The sequence below is a fragment of the Oryx dammah genome, unplaced genomic scaffold (genome assembly GCF_014754425.2).
Source record: "Oryx dammah isolate SB20612 unplaced genomic scaffold, SCBI_Odam_1.1 HiC_scaffold_10, whole genome shotgun sequence".
Lineage (NCBI taxonomy): Eukaryota > Metazoa > Chordata > Mammalia > Artiodactyla > Bovidae > Oryx > Oryx dammah.
In genome coordinates, this window is record NW_024070194.1 from 6,173,038 (window position 1) to 6,191,665 (window position 18,628).

Below are 18,628 nucleotides of genomic sequence, written 5' to 3' on the forward strand. Positions count from 1 at the left end.
TCCAGGGAAGAGCCGGGCTGGCAGCCATGGATGCCAGGGTTCAAAAAGTTCCAAGGAGCCTCTGATCTGCAGAGAAGCCACTGGAACAGCAGCGAACACCCGCAGCACCTAGGGCAGCCCCAACAGCCTGTGAAGCCGGGCCGGGCACGTCTTCCCAACTCAGAGGAAACCATTTCCCACAGTTCACGCTGCCACCCAGGAAGTGGGCCAACTGAAAGTTCTCACACACAAGCCGCAACCTGCAGTGATGGTTCCCTTTCCGTTATTAAAAAAAGACTAGGTAATCTGAATTTGAATTGTTTAGAAATTAGGATTTTATGGAGTCCAGGAGAGGAAAAACTTAAAGAAAATTCTTCATTATAAAAATATCAGCACCAAAAACCTGTCCTTAAGATGTTCTTAGATACATATTTTAGGGCTTTTTTATTGCTCATTACAGATTTAAAACTATGAAATGTGCATTTCTTGGCAAGTTACACAAGTGATTTCTTTGCTTATTCACATTTCCAGTAAAAGCTCAAGGAAACAGACAAAAACACAGAGGACAGGAGAAATACGAATGGCAACAGCCTCGAAACAAAAGGAGTTAGTAACAGAAGAAACGTCTCCACAGTCAGTGTCCGTCAAAACAGTGCAAATGCTCGGATCAATGTCATACACTAAGCTAGTAGTAATACTTGTCTTTGTAGCTGCAAACTGAAAAAGTCACTCACTTATATGATCACACAAACTAATTTGCTCAAGGTTCAGCTTAAAACAACATTTAATAGACAAGTTCAAAAAGAACACGTTTTGTTTTAATGCAGCGGTGCTCAGATGTCTACATGATGTCCTCAGAAACCATTCTGGACTAAGCCAATTCAAAAAAGGCAGTTCAAAGCAGCGTCACACTAGCCGCCTGAAGGTATCCCTGGAGATACTGGAGCGCTTCCGCGTTGAGGCTGGTGCTCACCATGGAGGGGACCTACAGACAGGAAACAGATGACAGATCTGAAACGTAGACCCAGAGGAATCACTGGTTTACTGTTCAGTGTGACAGCGCTATTACGGTTGCTTAAATCAAGTCCCGTTGGTTATTGATGCCTAACGAAGTACTCATGGTGAAATACATGATGCCTGAGGCTTGCTCTCAAATTACTTAGTGAAGGTCTGTAATAAATGATATTTATTACAGTTTCTAAGTTATGTTCTAAATTTTCCACAATAAAACAATCAAAAATATAGATTTTCTGACAAAATTTGTAAGATTGTTTCTGGCTAACGCAATATAAAGCCATTATTAGATTTACTCTACGGTCCGTTATTTCTGAATATGTTGCACTTAAAAACATTAATACCTCCATTTTAAAAATGGAAGGATTATTTCATTCTGGGAAATAAATACATTTCTAGTCAAGAGTTTTATCCTCCACTTTGTCTTTACTCCGAAGTCATTTGCACATCATCATAAAGGAAACACAGAGGCTATCACTTAGAGACCTGACTTCAAGTGCCTGTGGGTGACTGTGCTGGAAGGAAGACAGGCGCCTGAGCGGCTGCCCTCAGCACCACCCCACGGGGGCCTGTGAACCGAGCAGAGCAATTCAGAGAAGGTTAGAGTTCTCCGAGGTGACAAAGACACGCACCCTTCCTGGACAGGCAGTGGACAGCTTGTGCAGCGACTGTGCCAGGTGGATTTTGGGGTTGTTCACCATCTGACCGACAGGGTCGTGCTCCTTTTTCCCAGCAAATGCCAACTGTGAGAAGGCAGTCTGGTATCCTGGGGTATCTTCTATATCAATAAAATGTTCTTCATCAGGGATGGTATCATCCTCGGGTAACTCGAATAGGCCAATCAGAGACTGTAATAAAGGAGTCCTGGATTGGAAGATGACAAGATTTAAGTAACTTCTTGGAAGATTTAAGTGATTAATAAAGGAGCAATGTCTTCAGAGACACAAAACTATAGACTCAGGAGGAGGAAGGGATCCTTGAAATTAAGATGGCCATCAGTGATTCTGTCTAACTGGAAAGCATTCTTCAATTCTTTGGGCCACAGCATGCCAATGTGCTTTGCCCAGAACTCTCAGTGCTGGCTGTGTGACCCAGGCTAGTTAGAAGGCCATGTGTGTGAAGTCAAATTGAGATTCAATGGTTTTACGTTAGAAGAAATAAGCTTCAAGTTGTCAGATCATTTGATGGAAGAGGCTGCCTGACTGAAACCGTAAGGGAGAGGCAAGAGGTCAAGAAAAGCTAGGTCGTCAGGGAGCCAGACATCAAGCACGCATGTAAGATCTTCTGCCTAATCAGTTTCTCCTTTTAAAGACTTAAGCCAGTTTAATGGAGTGACTGTGTAAAAGCCTTCGAGATCACCTGGACCAGGGACTTCCAGCAGTCTCTCTAAGGGGTCCATGAATTCCCCCACAAACTTCCCTGGTGGTCCAGTGGTTAAAACTCTGTGCTTCCACCGCAGGGGGCACAATTTTGGTCACTGGTTGGGGGAACTAGGATCTTACATGCTGCTAAGCATGGCCAAAAGAAATAAAAATAAATTAATCAGGAAACAAAATCTTTCTAGGCCCAGAAGAATCCACAAGTCATGTCTTAGATTTGATGGTAGCTACAGAGGCAGCTGAGGTCAAAACCCAATTCTCTTGGCCCCCAGGAGAATAAGCTTGGTTAATTTTGTCATCATAGCAGAAGAAAACTGTAATTTCCCCAAACTTCAGAATGGAGTACTTACCATAGTTTGGTGTACTCTGTGTCCATCATTGGGGGACATTCTGTTAGTAATTTGGTTATCCCAACAGCACAAATCTTTTTCTCTACATTTCCAGATACTTTCTGAATTTCAGGAATAATGATTTTTTCCAAAACCATTCCAAACATTCTGTTATCAAAGCAAAATAAATTCACTCAATATTTAATTACAGTAGTCTAACTTATTTACACTCAGTGACTCCTTAGGAATATAATAAAATACAAAAAAAGGATGCTAATTTTGGTCAACAGAAAGGAAGAGACCTAAAAAAATCAAACCGCTACTCTGACCAACTGCCACCATCCTTTGTGAACACTGCACCGTAAGCTCAAGGGGATTCTCTAGGGCCATTTTTTGGTCTTGCATGTTTTTTTAATTACTCAAGAGGTCTTTAAAAAACTAACAGAGCACAGATAAGAAAAGAGAATCACGATCACCTCACCATCCAGCAATAACCAGTTTTAACATTTTTGGATTATAAACTTTCCAACTTTCTATGCTTACATACCTCTAAGTATGTGAATGTTAAAGGCTGTCTTTTAAATAAATGATTTGGCTAATGAATACTGTTGCAAACATCCTGGAATTAAAGTTTTCTGTAATTCTGCATGGTATAAAATTCTTAAGTTTATACTTCTGTTATTAAGAATTTATCTTATTAAATTCTTTGAAGTGGAAATGGTAAATATCAAGGCACTTGCACATTCTGATCTCTGGACAAGTATTTTTTGCTCTGTGGAAAGACCATGCTAATTTAGGCGCCACAAGCACCGAGTCAAACTGCTCCTTTCTTCATGACTTCCTATAGCTAGAAAACATATTTTCTGGTACTTCTTAGGTTAATTCATTTTTCACATTTCAATCAATCAGGAATTATTTTTGATTTACTATAGCTATCTATAAGGTTTTTCTCTAAGAAGTTATTTTCTATCATTACTGCCTTCCTTCCCTAGTAAATGGGTAATGCTGCTTAACTGTATTCTTAATGCATATATACTAAGTCAAGAGCAAAATTTCACTGATCCAAACTATTCGCACTTGAAAAACCACTGTTGGCCTTAACAGAGGGAGAGAGGGAGGCTCCTGGAGACACGCCAGACATCTGACACAACGTAGAGCCCTGGCTGTAAAGAATACGGCGGGTAGGGGCAGGGACCTTCAGGAATTAGAAAAATGTTTGCAGGTATTTTCTTCTTTACAGCCTACCGGCCCCCCTGAAAGAATATTTTGGAAACCACAAAGATACTATCACTGCATCAAGAACTATACAGTCATCTATAAAACAGAGACTGAGAGGTCAGATGTTTTGTTTTTAAAAACAGGATGATAAATAATAAAAGCAGACTTACTTTGGTTGTATACCATCAAATATTTCCTGCAGTGCTAGCGCCCCATATTTTATACAGTACAAATTAATGAAGACTAAGAAACCTGTCGAAAGGAGATACAGAGTATCAATACAGAGGACTGCATTAAATAAGCAATTCAAAGTCTGCCAAACAGTCTGGCATCAATCCTGGCCTTTTAATACAACTTTGCATTAGTCGCTCAGGCATGTCTGACTCTGTGCAACCCCATGGACTGTAGCCCACCAGGCTCCTCTGTCCATGGATTTCCCCGGCAAGAATACTGCTGTGGATTGCCATTTCCTTCTTCAGGGGATCTTCCTTATCCAGGGATTAAACCCACACCCCCTGCATTCGCAGGTGGATTCTTTACCATCTGAGCCACCAGGGACAAAAGGTTTACATATGGTCTCTCTCTGATTTATATTTCTTTATGATTTTTCTATTAAAAATATTTTGATGTTTAAACTTACAAACTAACCTTTGGAGCATAGTATATTGAAAATGACTTAGTTTAGAGAACAGAAGCATCTTAAAATATTTTATATATATAAAATTTATAAATGATTAAAAAATTTCTGTAGGAAAACTCAAATGACTTTACTTACTCTTGATAAACTTTGTTGTTTTGGAATTCTGAAGTCTTTGGAATAGAAGAATGAAGATTTGCTTTCTGTATTGGTCAACTGACTCACTAAAGAATTGAAGAAAAAAGCAACAAAATAAATCCAGCATTTTTCTGAGTCCCGAACAGAATCCTCAATTAAATGTACAATGAAGCTGTATTCATACTCACGGGGGCATGTGCTCTATTATACTATTTAGAAGATAAAAACCTTGGTGGTCATTGGCTTTGGATGCAATCAGCTTCTGGAAGACACCTAGTAACCCAGGCTACAACAAATTAGATTAAATAATAATTAGTTAAAGAGGCAAGGATTAATTATTCTGAAAGTAAAACAGGTGATCTATTTTGGAAAAGAGTGCATGCTGTAATTATCTAAATAGCATTTTCTCCGTTTGTCTTCTGAAGTTTGGGGTGGGGGTGGGGAATCCCAAATAATAAGCCCGCAATGTTAAGTTTCTAGCAGAGATAAATAACTAAAGGATACCCAGGTTCCAATAAAATGTATGTTAACATTTTCTACTAATCAACTCCTTTTATAGTACATTTTAACAAATTTTTAGAAAATTAAAAAGAATCTGCCATCTCTAGTTTCTCAGTTATCTTAAAAATTAGTTATATCAAAATAAATCTGACTCACAATTTTGTCAGCTGCAGCACTTGCTATTGTATTTGAACCTCGTTCTAAGAATGCCTGGAGAAGCCTCACTAGAGCAGGGATATTTCCTGTTCTTTCCCAAAGCACCGGCTGAAGGAGATGAGGAAACAAGGCCATGTAGGATGATGGGATGTCATTTTTGTGCGTTTCCAGAAGCAAAGACATCACTTGAAAGACATACGGAATAAATTCTGTTGATAGAAGTAAAAACAGAGCTTTCAGCTTCAGAATTAATGGCTCTGACACAAAAGATACATATCTCTTAGGCAAACTGCATTTTATAATCACTTGAACAATTTTTAATCAACCAGAAAGAAAATAACTTTCTTTACTTACCTTGTACATCATTTTGTAAAATTTCAGTAAACACCAGAAACAAAGCCTCCTCAAAATTTACAACAGCAGCAGGGTTAGATTTGCAAGTTATTCTTATGGATAAACATATTGCCTCAAACATATAGTGATTAAAGTGAGGTTTGCTTGGGTTCTGAAATTAAAAAAAGAAAAAGCTTATGTCTAATAATCTAATTCACTACCTAAAACACATTTAACCTTACTGAAAACACTATTAAGAAAAAAAAAAACACCAATTATATGAAAAAGCCTAGATGTTCAAATTTTATAGTGACTTGAAAATTCAGAAAATGAAACAGTAATACTAATGCTGGTTTGGACTTTATTTTTAATGGGCAAATGTCTACTTATGAAAAATACTTCAGAGGCACCAGAAGGTGACTGCATGAACCTCAGCTCCCAGTGATTATAAGGAGCTTTTTCACGCCTGAGTGCTCCCCCAGAGCTGTCACTGTAACAGTGATAGAGGAGACAGACAGGGACATGTGGGGCCTCGGGCCAATCTTAACTTCTGCAGCCTCAGTATGCCTACACCTGCAGTAGCAATCCTTCAGACCAGTGGCTTTCAATTTTCTCTTTCAACCACAATCCTTTGAAGGGCACCATATAAAGTTGATGAGCTGAAGATGAGCGTGTAGCACAGGGCCAGGTCAAAGTGGAGAGACCTTACTTCTCTTTTCTTTCAATTCCCCAAAACCCAAGTAGGCCCTAGAGGCTTACCTGGGATTCAGTGGAAAAATGATCACTATTCTCAAAGTCTCCCTAATACTTCCTAGGACTTCATCTCCTTTTAATAGAATAATTAACAATAACACATGAATTTTATTGGCTTTAAACCAATTTTTCTTTTCTAAAACTTGGTATTAATATTTAAATACGGATCAAAATATCTGTAAAATTTTTCATCAGAGTGAACTTTATTTTTGGGGAAATGAGTCAGAAAGAAGAGACACAAAAGGACATTAATCTGAATAGCCTCTTTTGTGTCCATGTGGGGCAAAGCCTACTTCTTCCATCTAAGATTATTTCAGATTGTTTGTACTTTCTCAATTCTCTTCAACAAACACGTTACTTTTTAAAGTGAGAATAAAATGTTTTAAAGTTTCTGAGCTTACACTTAAAGGTGACTGCTGCCATGTCTCCAATCTATGTCACACCCCACACTTTCAGAATCATATATTAACTGCTGGTCAGGAAGAATTCATAGATCTTTCCCTGTCCGACTGATTGCCAACGAGTTCTGAGGCTCAAACAGTTTGAAGCATTTAGGTTAAAAAGCAACTGTACTTTCAAAACTGGCTCTGTTACCTTACTAACAGCTAATAGCTTCTGTGTGAGCTGAGTGATGAGAGTAGGGATGTAGGGGATTATGGCTTCCTGTAGGAGGGAAAAACTTCTCATGATAGCTGTAAAATACAAGAAGAGCAGAAACAAACAGTTTAGTTAAACCTCAGAGTAACACTTGTTAGGGGGAGAAAAAAGTCTTCTGATTCATAAAATAAAATATTAAGACTCTGAAACAACCCTCAGATAGCTCTCTACATTTAAAAATAATCTAAAATTTCCCTTCCTTTTAAAATCAGGCAACACAATTTATGTATTTATGTTATTTCCAGAAGGCTTAAGGGACAGTAAGAAATAATGACGTGACTAAAGAGGCAGGTAAAGCAGAGGTGAGTGAAGCAGGAGATGGACACAGGGAGCAGCAGGGGAAGGGAGTTTCCTCCATCAGCAGCCAGGGGCATGGAGTTTTGCCTAGAGTCTACTGGAAATATCACAGCCCACCACAAGCTGAAACATAAGAGAGACCAGGAGCCTGAGAAAAATCCAGAAATACACATCAAGCAATAGAGGGCCCATGTTGTGAAATTAACTGTTCATTAACAGACACCCAAAACACACTGGGCAGCAGAGATAAACATATTATTAGGCTAAAACTATCTGACGGCTGTTTCTACACAAATGGAACAGATGTTTACTGAGTAGAGCATCTACGATATGCCAGGCGCACTGAACAGAAAGTTATCCTCTTTCCTCCTAAGCTTTGCTGTGATGCCAAAGGCTCACCCTCCAAGTAGCTAAGCACTCCCTATCCCGCAGCTCAGCTTAGACACCACCCGCTAGAAAGCCGAGGTTACAGGATGGGTCAGCGTCCCTCCACTGGGCTGCCACAGAATCCCTGCGTTCACTCATGCAACAGTCTTTACTGGGAAGCTGGTACATGCTACATACATGCTCGTGCACACCCTAGGAACACAGCAATGAAGACCACGGACCAGTCGGCTGCCTCAAAAAATGGACATTAAACAACAGTAGTTACACATCACTGTAGGGAGAAATACAGTGCTGAAAACACAAATACACCTAGATACATACTTACAAACAGAAACACATGCACACACACCCACGCATCCACCTAAGGGTTCTGACCGGCCAAGCCAGAGGCACTGGGAACAGTTTCTTTGACAAGCATTTCCTGCTGCTGCTGCTGCTCAACTGCTTCAGTCCTGTCTGACTCTGTGCGACCCTAGGGACAGCAGCCCACCAGGCTCCTCTGTCCACGGGATTCCCTGGGCAAGAATCCTGGAGTGGGTTGCCATTTCCTTCTCCAACGCATTTCCTATGTGTCATATAAACTGTGTTGGACCCTTGGAATGTCCCAGAACTGATGCCTACAGCTAGCTCCTGCTTCCTTGGCAGTGGTGTCTATGAAGGCAGATCTGTGTGGGGTCCATCAGACACACCCAGGTTTCACACCAAGACGTAGCAGAGCATGCTGTCAATAAATGTAGTCCCAGCTCATCTCTGCCCTCAAGAATGTCAGTCAAGGAAAAGAAAAAAGGAGCCTGATACCTTTTCTTTAATAAGAGGAGTTCCGTATCAAGTTAGGGTAAAACTTTCTCTGCAAACACTGTTAACAGTATTTTTCATTTAAAAATATCTAAACCTATCAAATTCTCAATATAACCTGAACTACAACTCAGTGTTGACCACCCCTGCAGTCTACGAAATTAGATACTTAGAGTCTGTATACCAGGGAAATGGCCTACCTTTCATAATATATTCATTTTCTGAAGAGCCAGGAAGTGTGAGAGCTTTGAAAAGGTTTGTTAGCAGAATCTCAACAAACGGTGCGATTTCTGCAGCTGTAAAGCTATAGATGAAAAAAGAGCTTTCAGTCACCACCAACTCTTGAGTGTCACTCTGGAATACCCTTGGCAACTACTAAATCACACTTCTTGGCATAAAGCAAGCCATCTCCCACCACAGACAATTGGTACACAGCTTAGGAAAAGATTTCTTTTACATATGCTCACGTTAAGTTCCTAAGAAGGCATGTCTAAGACCAAACACAATTAAACCCCAAACCAGGCAAACCCAACACTGTCTAAACTGCTGAGGTCATAACGTTTACACCTGTCAACGTTGAGAACGGAACTTGGACTCTCAATCATCTAGCTTTCCAGGAGGTGGAGGAAGTTCAGAACTCTTTCCTGCATAAATTCTGAGCCTGAAGACAGTTCTGTCTTAACTCACCTCAAAGGATAACCTTTTAACCCTTAACTAGCCACTGAGTGTATCTGGACTTCAAGTCCTTGATGAAGAAAAGAACCCAGAATGCTTTCCATCTCAGTTTTCAAGAAATAACACTGTTGAAGAAAGGCCTGAAAGGCATGCAGACCATCCAACCCTCCTTTCTTTTTATCCTTGGAATAGGCCTTAAGAGCCACTACCTTGAACCCCAGAGAATTACTTTCACTCAGCTGTCTCTTGTCTCAGCACTAAGTAAGATGACAAGAACAGCCAGGTCAAAGGGCTACTACCCAGTATTCCCTTAACCAAGGCCTACTTCTGAGATGCCTTCCGAATAACCATTTTAATTTTAATCTCATAGACATTATGGACATTTTAACTTCCCACATTTCTCTCTTTGCCTTGGCTGCTAGAGGATTCCACATAAAATTCCTGACTTTCTTTACTATACAGGATCCTCAGACAAACCTCTCTTTATTAGCCTCACACCCAGTTCTCTTCCTTTGCTCCAATCTCCTCCACTTACCTTTACTGTCATAACATAGCTACTCTGGCATGCATTCTCAAATCCTTTCCGAATGAGACATAGTATAAATGAGTGAGATATTCACATTTACTTTTCTAACTTCTAATGAAATTATGACTACACTGAGCTATCTCTAACCAGTACCGATGGTCTACAGCCCAAAATGAAAAAATATACACATCAAATACTTACAGAGTGGCGCTGTTAGGCCCTCTCATAGTAAACAGTCTCTCAAGAGCATGTGCTGCGTAAGTATGAACAACAATGCTTTCAGCCTGAAGATGACTGATTAAGAGGGGAATAGAGACTAGCAGATGCTCTTTTGGTACCTGAAAAACACAACAACACATACGCCATAACTCACTGACCATCTCTGAGTAAAAGCCAACCGGAAGAGAGTGCTTTGCTGGCTCTAAAAAGTCAGAACCTAATTTTAGAGATTAGTTAGAATCTGATTCTAATTTCCAGCAACTATTATAATGGAGATGATATGATACGAGTGAGAAACCAAAACCTCTTCCTCCAAGCAATGGTTCAACTCACATTCATTTTTCCAACCAACTCTCTAGCTCTGAGCATGAAACTATGACCTTAGGGTAAAAAAAAATCATGGAGAAGGAGACTGATTTAACTCCTCTTAGGAACTATACTTCCCACTAGGAAGTTTCTCAGAAAAACCACTCAAGCTCTTTGTGCCTCACTTTCTCTTCTTTAAAAAACAAAGTGGAGAGGGGAGGCATAAACATAAGCATACTACTCTTCACTAAAAACTTCTAAAACCTGAGAATATCTAAGATCCCACAAGCCATGTGGTACAGCCAAAAAAGAAAAAACGGTGTTCAGCATACTCTCTTCTGTGTAGGAGAGAGGGAAATATATAAACAGATACAGGACAATTTTAGGTTGTATTCTCAAAATTAAGTAATGGAAACATAAACCAAAATTCAGTAAAAAAAAAAAAAAAAAAGGTTACCTTCAGGAAGAGCGAAGGAACAGAGAGGGAAGCTAGACCTTTTTGAATGTACCCCGCCTGACTCTGGAGGCATGGATAGTAACCTTTCTCAGGCCTTCCACCAAAAAACAAAACCCCACAAAGTAGGAATCTAATTATTTATCAAGTTAGTGGCAAAAATGCAGAATAATTTCAAGTCGTTTTATTTTTTTATTTTTTTTTTCAAGTCGTTTTAAACAGTCATTTCTTGACTATCCATCGAATAGGATAATATGCTAAGGATATAAGATACACAAAGAAATCAAATGGCACTCAGCAGTATTCCTTTGGTGATAATATCGGTTTTACTTATTTCCCAGCTCTCTTCATGCAAAAGCCTAGAATCAGTTTCCCCAGCATCTAGATTATGGTCTCTAAATAACATTTCCCACCTTTAAGGGCAGCAAACTCAGGGCTGGGACAGGAAATATACAAGATGAACCTGAAATATTGTCATATATGAAAGAAAAGAAGCTGCTAAAAAGTTAATAAATTTGTGTCAAGAAGACACAGGAAGGGACATATGTATACCTATGGGTGATTTATGTTGATGTACACCAGAAACCAACACAATACTATAAAGCAATTATCCTCCAATTAAAAAAAGAAGAAGAAGAAATGAAACCCTACATAATGGGGCCCTACTGGCCAAAGACGACACTAGAGAGTCAAAAAATAATTTCCATTTGTCTTCTGGAGGTTGGTAAGGCACCAAACTCACTACTCTGAACTTATAAAGGGGAAAAACATGGAGAAGGAAATGGCAACCCACTCCAGTATCATTGCCTGGAAAATCTCATGGACAGAAGGAACGTGGTGAGCTGCAGTCCGTGGGGTCGCAAAGAGGTGGGCATGACTGAGCGACTAACACTTAGAGAACAAAGAAAACGAAGAGCAGCAATTTTGTGTGATTTGCCTTTAGGCTCCTAATGGCATGGCTGGAATTTAAGACAAGAAAGTTGGATAACACTGAGCAGGGGCAAATTGTTCCTAGGGTTTTCTAAATAGATTTTGTAGTCTTTGTTACTTAAAAAAAATGGGGGAGGGGGGAAAAACACAAACATGTATCCCGTTTTCCCCATTCAAACTGGTAATTAATTAATCTATGAGGCAGTAATGTTGGTTGTGCAAAAGAATAAACATATTAAAAACCACACAAGTATACATCTAAAAATGGTGAATTCTATATTAAGATTACCTATATCTCAAAAAATGTGATCATCACTCTTAACCTCGCATTAGAAATACAGGGAACAGAGAAACAAGAGGTAAATATACCACTAAGGATGCAATCAGCCAAAGGTAGAATGAGAAACTCTACAAGATAAATGACTGGTTTCTCAAAAAAAAAAAAAGGGGGGGGGCTGCACAGGAAAGGGGAAGAAGGACCCCTCTGTTGTAAACTAAGGGACATGAGACATATCAACCGTAAGCAATGTGTAAACAGTATTTTTGAGAAACGGAGAAAAATTAATCACAGCCTAGTATCCTAAATTCTTGAGATATTGTTAATTTTGTTAGATGTGGCTATCAAATGACTGCACAGTAGAAGAGAAGAGAAACTGTTATAGAATAACGCTCTTAAGAGAGTAAGTGGCATGTAACATATAATATGAAAAGCAACTTACTTGATTTCTAAAAATCATAATGTATTTGATGCCATCAGCTTTAAGAACAGGAAATTCATTTACTATTGAAAGAAATAAAAAGTCACAGTTATTTAATCAGTCACAATATTATCAGATTTTAAAAACATGGTTCTGGTAAGCAAATGTCAAGTAATTAAAGCTTAGTTAATTATATAATGATCTACCATACAACTATTAATTCTGGTAAGTTTATGAATAATTCTATTTTTTTCACCTTTACCTTTATTTTTCACTACAAATTCAACAAAAATTATTTGGGCCATGGGAAATAATGACAGCATCTCTTCCCAGAACTAAAGCTATTCTGAATCAGGAGCAAGCCTCTCCAGATGAGCTTACACGAGCAGTGGGAAGCACACTGACTAATGAAAGGGACAGAATATTGGGTGGTTGTCAAAGCTCTTGAAGTGACACTGACGAGGGAGTCCTCTATGTTATGCCCACTGTGCAGTGACTGTAAGTCTCCACAACTTTACATCTGTCTGTCTTGATTAACATACTTTCATAAACATATGAACGTATCCTGAGCATCTATTAGTCTCAAGTGTTTTAAACTTACTTCCATTTTTATGAGTTCATTTTTTTTTTAAGTTTTATTTTATTTTTGGTCATGTTGTGAGCTCTTAATTCCCTGACCAGGTATTGAACCCAGGACCTCAGCACTGAAGCACAGAGTACGAACCACTTGACCACCAAGGAATTCCAAGAGTTCTTTTTTTTTTTTTTTAAATGAGAAGGAAAACAAAAACCAAAGTATGATTTCTAGTGTGAAATTATTAGGATAACAAAGCTGAGTGACAATTCAGTCTCACTTGTTCCTATTTTCCTTCTATATAAGCAACATTTTCTTTAGGGAAAGTTAATTTCACCTGGGCAAGATCGAAGGCAACTGTTTGAAATTTTATCCAACAGAAGTAACTACAAGGATAGGAGCCACCGTTTTCAGTATCATGAATGATACAGAGCCACGACAGCATTCATTTGGTAGTTTAAAATAACAGTGCACATAAGAATTACAGGTACACTGTAAGTTGTATTAAAAACATTTCACAAAACTCACCATTAGCTGATTTTAAATCAGGGAGAATGTGATTCACGAAGAATTCAGTCAGGTTTACAAGCTCATTTGCTTGTGTAATCCCATGCTAAAAAACAAATTCGTAACAGTAACATGAACTACCTGTATAAATCTACCACAATGGAAATTTAGGCAGCTTTAGAAAACCAGGTTAAAGATGGAGATAAATACTTCAAAACATAAACTGCTTACATATAAAATAATACTGGTTTAACAGATAATAAAGAAACTTCCCTAAATTAAAGAACAGCTAAATGTAAACTTAGCAAGTCTCCTGTACTGAGTCTCACCTAAAGAAACAAGTGCACCATCTATACTGTGGTCTATGAGAAACGTGTAAGTAATACATCAACGTAAAGTCATTTCTGTAAACTATGAATTCTAATCAGAACATTACCTACCAGAGCAGGCTACATAACCAGAAATACATCCCTTCTTTTTGACTTCTGTGCTAAAGGTAAACTATGTTTTGGAAACAAAAATAGACTGAAAAGAGTCACCTTCTGTGTTTGGGCTTTCGATGCCAAAGATGTCACCAGGTAAATGGCTGCGTCTTTGTGTTTCCAGTTGACAGATGGATTTTTGGCATATTCCTGCAGCATGGAATTAACATAACCAGAGAAGATTCCTGTCACGGGTCCCTCAAAAAACTTGCATAATCCTCGAACTAGATCACAAGCAGCCCTGCGTCTAGTATCAATATCTACAAAATCAAAGGGAAATACATCATGGGAGAAAGAAGCAATCACCAACCAACTGGTCAAGCTTTTAAGAAAACAAATTGCCATCTAATAGCTATAAGCAACAAAAAACAATGAAAAAAATTCTCTCCCCACAAACAAAAAATGATAATGAAACTAAAACATCATAGTATGATAAATACTAATAAGTATATAAAAAAAGAGAAGACAAATGATTCAACATCTGATACTTTGATATAGCTCACATAAGGGCTGCTTTTTACCACGCTCAAGTTAAAGAAGGAAAACAGTTCTCCAGAAAAAGACAGCTGAAATGACACTTACCCTGACTCCCTTACTTCCCCGTATCTATCAAAAAAAGAGCAACTTTAACACTGGTTCCTAAAAGACCAACAGATAAAAATCAACATACCAGATCCTTCCAGATCTCTTCTTATGTACTCCTCAGAATTATCTTCAAAGGCTTCTTCATCAGCAGCTGCAAAAGCAAGATGACATTCAGATCACCTCTTACAAGGCACGGCAAGTCATTCTAGCTTTACAGTCGGGTATGCAGAAGAGCATGTGGAACCACCGTGTTTTACAGCAAAGTGTTCTTTCCCAACCAATGATTATTTCACATATTCTTATTAATTGTTCTTAGAGCAGTAAATGCTATCCTGAAAGCTTAGGTAACAGGTAATTTACACAACTGTGAGACAGGCTCACTATTTTAATGTGAGCGTCCACAGAACTGCACTTTATCACCAACTTTCACAAGTGCTGGAGATCAATACAAGGAGGCCAGCTCTTTATTCTGACAAGTAAAGACATTAAACAACTGCCTAACCACTACCATCACCATTATTTCAGAAAAGTCACTTCAACACTGAAACAAGTAGGACAGTATCAGATAAAGACCTGTTCTTTAAATACGGTTTTATGAAAAGGAAAGGAAATAGAACCCCATGTTACACTTTTATTTCCTCATTCTGTTCCAAACTGAATGATCTAATGACTGCTCTTCCTACTCGTAAGAAAGACATTCTGTACAAATAGACTCTGAGGACTATTTTAACCTTAAAGCACGAACTAGGTGGGCTTCAATTCTGTATTTAAAAGTTATCAATCACTTCTAGTCTCAAGTCAGCTATTCAAAAATAGCTTTTGCCTTGGTTAAATACTATATCCAATAAAACGTAGACTGAATTTGTTACAAAAAGGAACACAGAGAAGACTTCTTAAATTCTTAAATTTACACTAACATATTCTTTTTAAAAATGAGCTTTTAATTAATCTCCTGAAAAAGCTTTCCACAATTACCTCTAAATTCCATGTTAGGCACAATAACCTTTTCACAGATACTTGTCAGCGTGTTCTGGTCCTCAAAGAGATTCTTATAGTGAGGTCTCTCACAAACTGAAGCCAGAAACTGAATTGCATTACTTACCAACTGGAATAAAACACAAAAATAAACATATTTAAGAGCAAACTGAACCATTTACTTCATGGGGGAGGGAAGGGATGCCTTAATTGTCTCCACCATCATCTTACCAAGTCATATTTAACCTCTTGACCTGTTGTAACTAGTAAATTCCAGATGGCTGTGACAAAACGAGGCAGGTACCGCTGAAACTCTTCATCGTATTTTTGTGCATAAAGTGCAGCATTATCGCAAATCTGGGATTTTAAGAGCTCCAGTAAGCCTGCTTCCTCTTCATCCTCACATAAGAGAAAACAGAAAACTCAAACATACAACTTCAATGCTACCATAAACATGGAGAGTAGCCAAACTCTTCAAAAATTATAAATTCAAAGTGCTGTAAACACATCTATGCCACTGCAAATTTGTTCACCTGGTCTTTCAAGTAAATAAAATATGAAAGTGCTTATTTATTCATCAATGAGAACAGTTATCAAAAGTTTTCAAGTTAAATAAAGCCCTTTCTTCTGGTTGCTGAATTACAAAATATTTATGTATTAAACTGAAAATAATATATTCCTTAAAAAATCTGAGTAATAAACATCAATAATATCACACTCCCATTTCTTGCTATCTCTCAAAAGGTTCTCATTTTCAAACATATTAAAATGTGTTCTCTTCCCCATAAGTTAATACTATAACATTCTCACAAATAATAGTTTGCTCCTCTGTCCAGGGGATTTCCCAGGCAAGAGTACTGAAATGGGTTTTCATTTCCTACTCCAGGGGATCTTCCTGACCCTGGGATCAAACCCAGGTCTCCTACATTAGCAGGCAGATTCTTTACTACTGTGCCACCTGAAAGTGAAGTCGCTCAGTCGTGTCCAACTCTTTGCGACCCCCTGGACTGCAGCCTACCAGTCTCCTCAGTCCATGGAATTTTCCAGGCAAGAATATTGGAGTGGGTTCCCATTTCCTTCTCCAGGGGATCTTCCCGACCCAGGGATCAAACCTGGGTCTCCCTCATTGCAGGCAGACGCTTTACCGTCTGAGCCACCAGGGAAGCTCTATAAAAGTTGCAGAAGGGAATGGCCACCCACTCCAGCATTCTTGCCTGGAGAATCCCACAGACAGAGGAGCCTGGGGTTGCAAAGAGTCGGACGTGACTGAGTGACTAAAACTTTCACGTTTACTGTAAAATGTTAAACAACCACCTAAAGCAGGGGTCAATCTGCTGCCTAATTTCTGAAGTACAGTTTTATTAAAACCCAGCTACACTCATTCTTTGTTTTCATTTATACAACTTACAGTATTGCCCATGGCTGCTTTCAACTACAACTGCAGAGCTGAGCACATAGTGCCCAAGTCCAAAATACCTGGACCTTTACAGGAAAAGTCTGCCAGCCCCACTCACAACCATGACAGTGACTAACAGAATAATCCTTAAGATATATAGCAGCAATCCACAAATACTTTCTGAGCTATATTATGTGCCAAAGAACTCAAATTGAGAAGAGATAAAAAGTACAGCTCCTCAAAGCATAAATATCAGGGATGCTACACGCAGATGACACACAGTTAAACAGGCAAACAACCCCCTTAAGAATTCTATGTGAGAAACTTCCTTTAGACTTAAGCTTGTTTTCTGAGGGAGTGGTTTCTCCCTAGTGGACTGAAGGAATTATTTTTTAGGAACCCTTTTCTTGGTTGAATCCTCTGCAAATCTCAGGTAAAACGTGCTGTATACCCACAGTAATATTCTCCCTCTGTATACTACTCCCCAAACAGATTTGCATCACCAATTGTAACTTTTATCTGGTGTTGAAGTATTCTTACTATATCACCTTTTACATTTCTTTTTGTTTCTTGAGAAAGAGGTAAATCATAAATAATAAGCAAATGAGTAATACAGAAGAAGTGTTATTATGTTGAAAAGCACTTATTACAAAACCCAGATCAGAAACTTACACATATTACAAACTTTCATGTACCCTCTTTCCCACACGAGAGGCTATTACAAAGGTTTAAGTTTTCTTAGTATCTTCAATGACAATTGATTTTCTATTTCATAAAATGCTCATAATGTGAATATTCTTGAAGACTTACTTTCAATAATGTAATAAAATAGCCTTACCTATAAATCGCAACTTAAGTCAGTATTACAAGAAGAGTAGTTCTGCATATTATAAATAATCAAATGTGGGACATCCCATATAATCAAATTTTACTTGCATTCTTAGACTTTTTATCTATTAACAATGCAAGAGTAAATAAATTGTAAGGAACCACAATGCTAAATGTTCTCAAATAACTTACATTTTTCTGAAGATTAATTAACTATCCTCCCTCCAATATTCTCAGAGGTACTCAAATAATTCTTTTAACATTTAAAAATACTGAGATACAATTGACATTTAATATTGTATTTCAAATAACTCTTAGTTTAAAAAAGCCTACTTAGGAAATAAATAGTACTTACATCTGTTTGTAGAAGCTTATTATCTAATGTTAAGAGGGTATGAAAATTGTTCATCCAAGTTTCCATATTATCTTCAAAAAATTCAGGGAGATCCTAAAGAATAAATGGTGACTTGAGACTTTGGGTTGAAATAATCATTATATTTCAATAAGTTTTCCCCATGATGGCAAATGTTTTCCACGTGCCTACAGACTCCAGTCCACATTTCTCAGCTGTGTCAACCAATATCTGCTTTGGCAAGAGTTCACTGCTCCAGCTGGGTCTGGCAGCTGAGTAAACCATTCTGACTGTCTCCGTAAGCTTTCAATCACAAATGATGCCGCCTGTTTCCTGTCCCAATGTAAATCTACTTATTCCTTTAAGGTCGAACTGGACATGGAACAACAGACTGGCTCCAAATAGGAAAAGGTGTACATCAAGGCTGTATATTGTCACCCTGCTAATTTAACTTATATGCAGAGTGCATCATGAGAAACGCTGGGCTGGAAGAAACACAAGGTGGAATCAAGATTGCTGGGAGAAATATCAATAACCTCAGATATGCA

The 18,628-nt window shown here is 38.4% G+C and overlaps 1 protein-coding gene across 1 annotated transcript in view; it reads right to left on the bottom strand.

The window, feature by feature from the left end:
* Positions 1-296: 296 nt before the first annotated feature.
* CSE1L (chromosome segregation 1 like) overlaps positions 297-18,628 on the bottom strand; it is a 36,253-nt gene continuing 17,921 nt past the window's right edge. Inside the window, exons 8-25 of the mRNA XM_040248143.1 lie at positions 18,084-18,176; positions 15,736-15,903; positions 15,505-15,634; positions 14,615-14,680; positions 14,002-14,204; positions 13,484-13,568; positions 12,403-12,464; positions 9,976-10,112; positions 8,774-8,877; positions 7,032-7,129; positions 5,706-5,856; positions 5,352-5,560; positions 4,883-4,980; positions 4,695-4,780; positions 4,090-4,171; positions 2,723-2,869; positions 1,626-1,857; positions 297-964 (exon numbers count right to left, since the gene is read on the bottom strand). Coding sequence (XP_040104077.1) covers positions 875-964; positions 1,626-1,857; positions 2,723-2,869; positions 4,090-4,171; positions 4,695-4,780; positions 4,883-4,980; positions 5,352-5,560; positions 5,706-5,856; positions 7,032-7,129; positions 8,774-8,877; positions 9,976-10,112; positions 12,403-12,464; positions 13,484-13,568; positions 14,002-14,204; positions 14,615-14,680; positions 15,505-15,634; positions 15,736-15,903; positions 18,084-18,176 — 2,241 coding nt within the window. The 3' untranslated portion in view covers positions 297-874. The remainder of the gene's footprint in view (positions 965-1,625; positions 1,858-2,722; positions 2,870-4,089; positions 4,172-4,694; positions 4,781-4,882; positions 4,981-5,351; positions 5,561-5,705; positions 5,857-7,031; positions 7,130-8,773; positions 8,878-9,975; positions 10,113-12,402; positions 12,465-13,483; positions 13,569-14,001; positions 14,205-14,614; positions 14,681-15,504; positions 15,635-15,735; positions 15,904-18,083; positions 18,177-18,628) is intronic.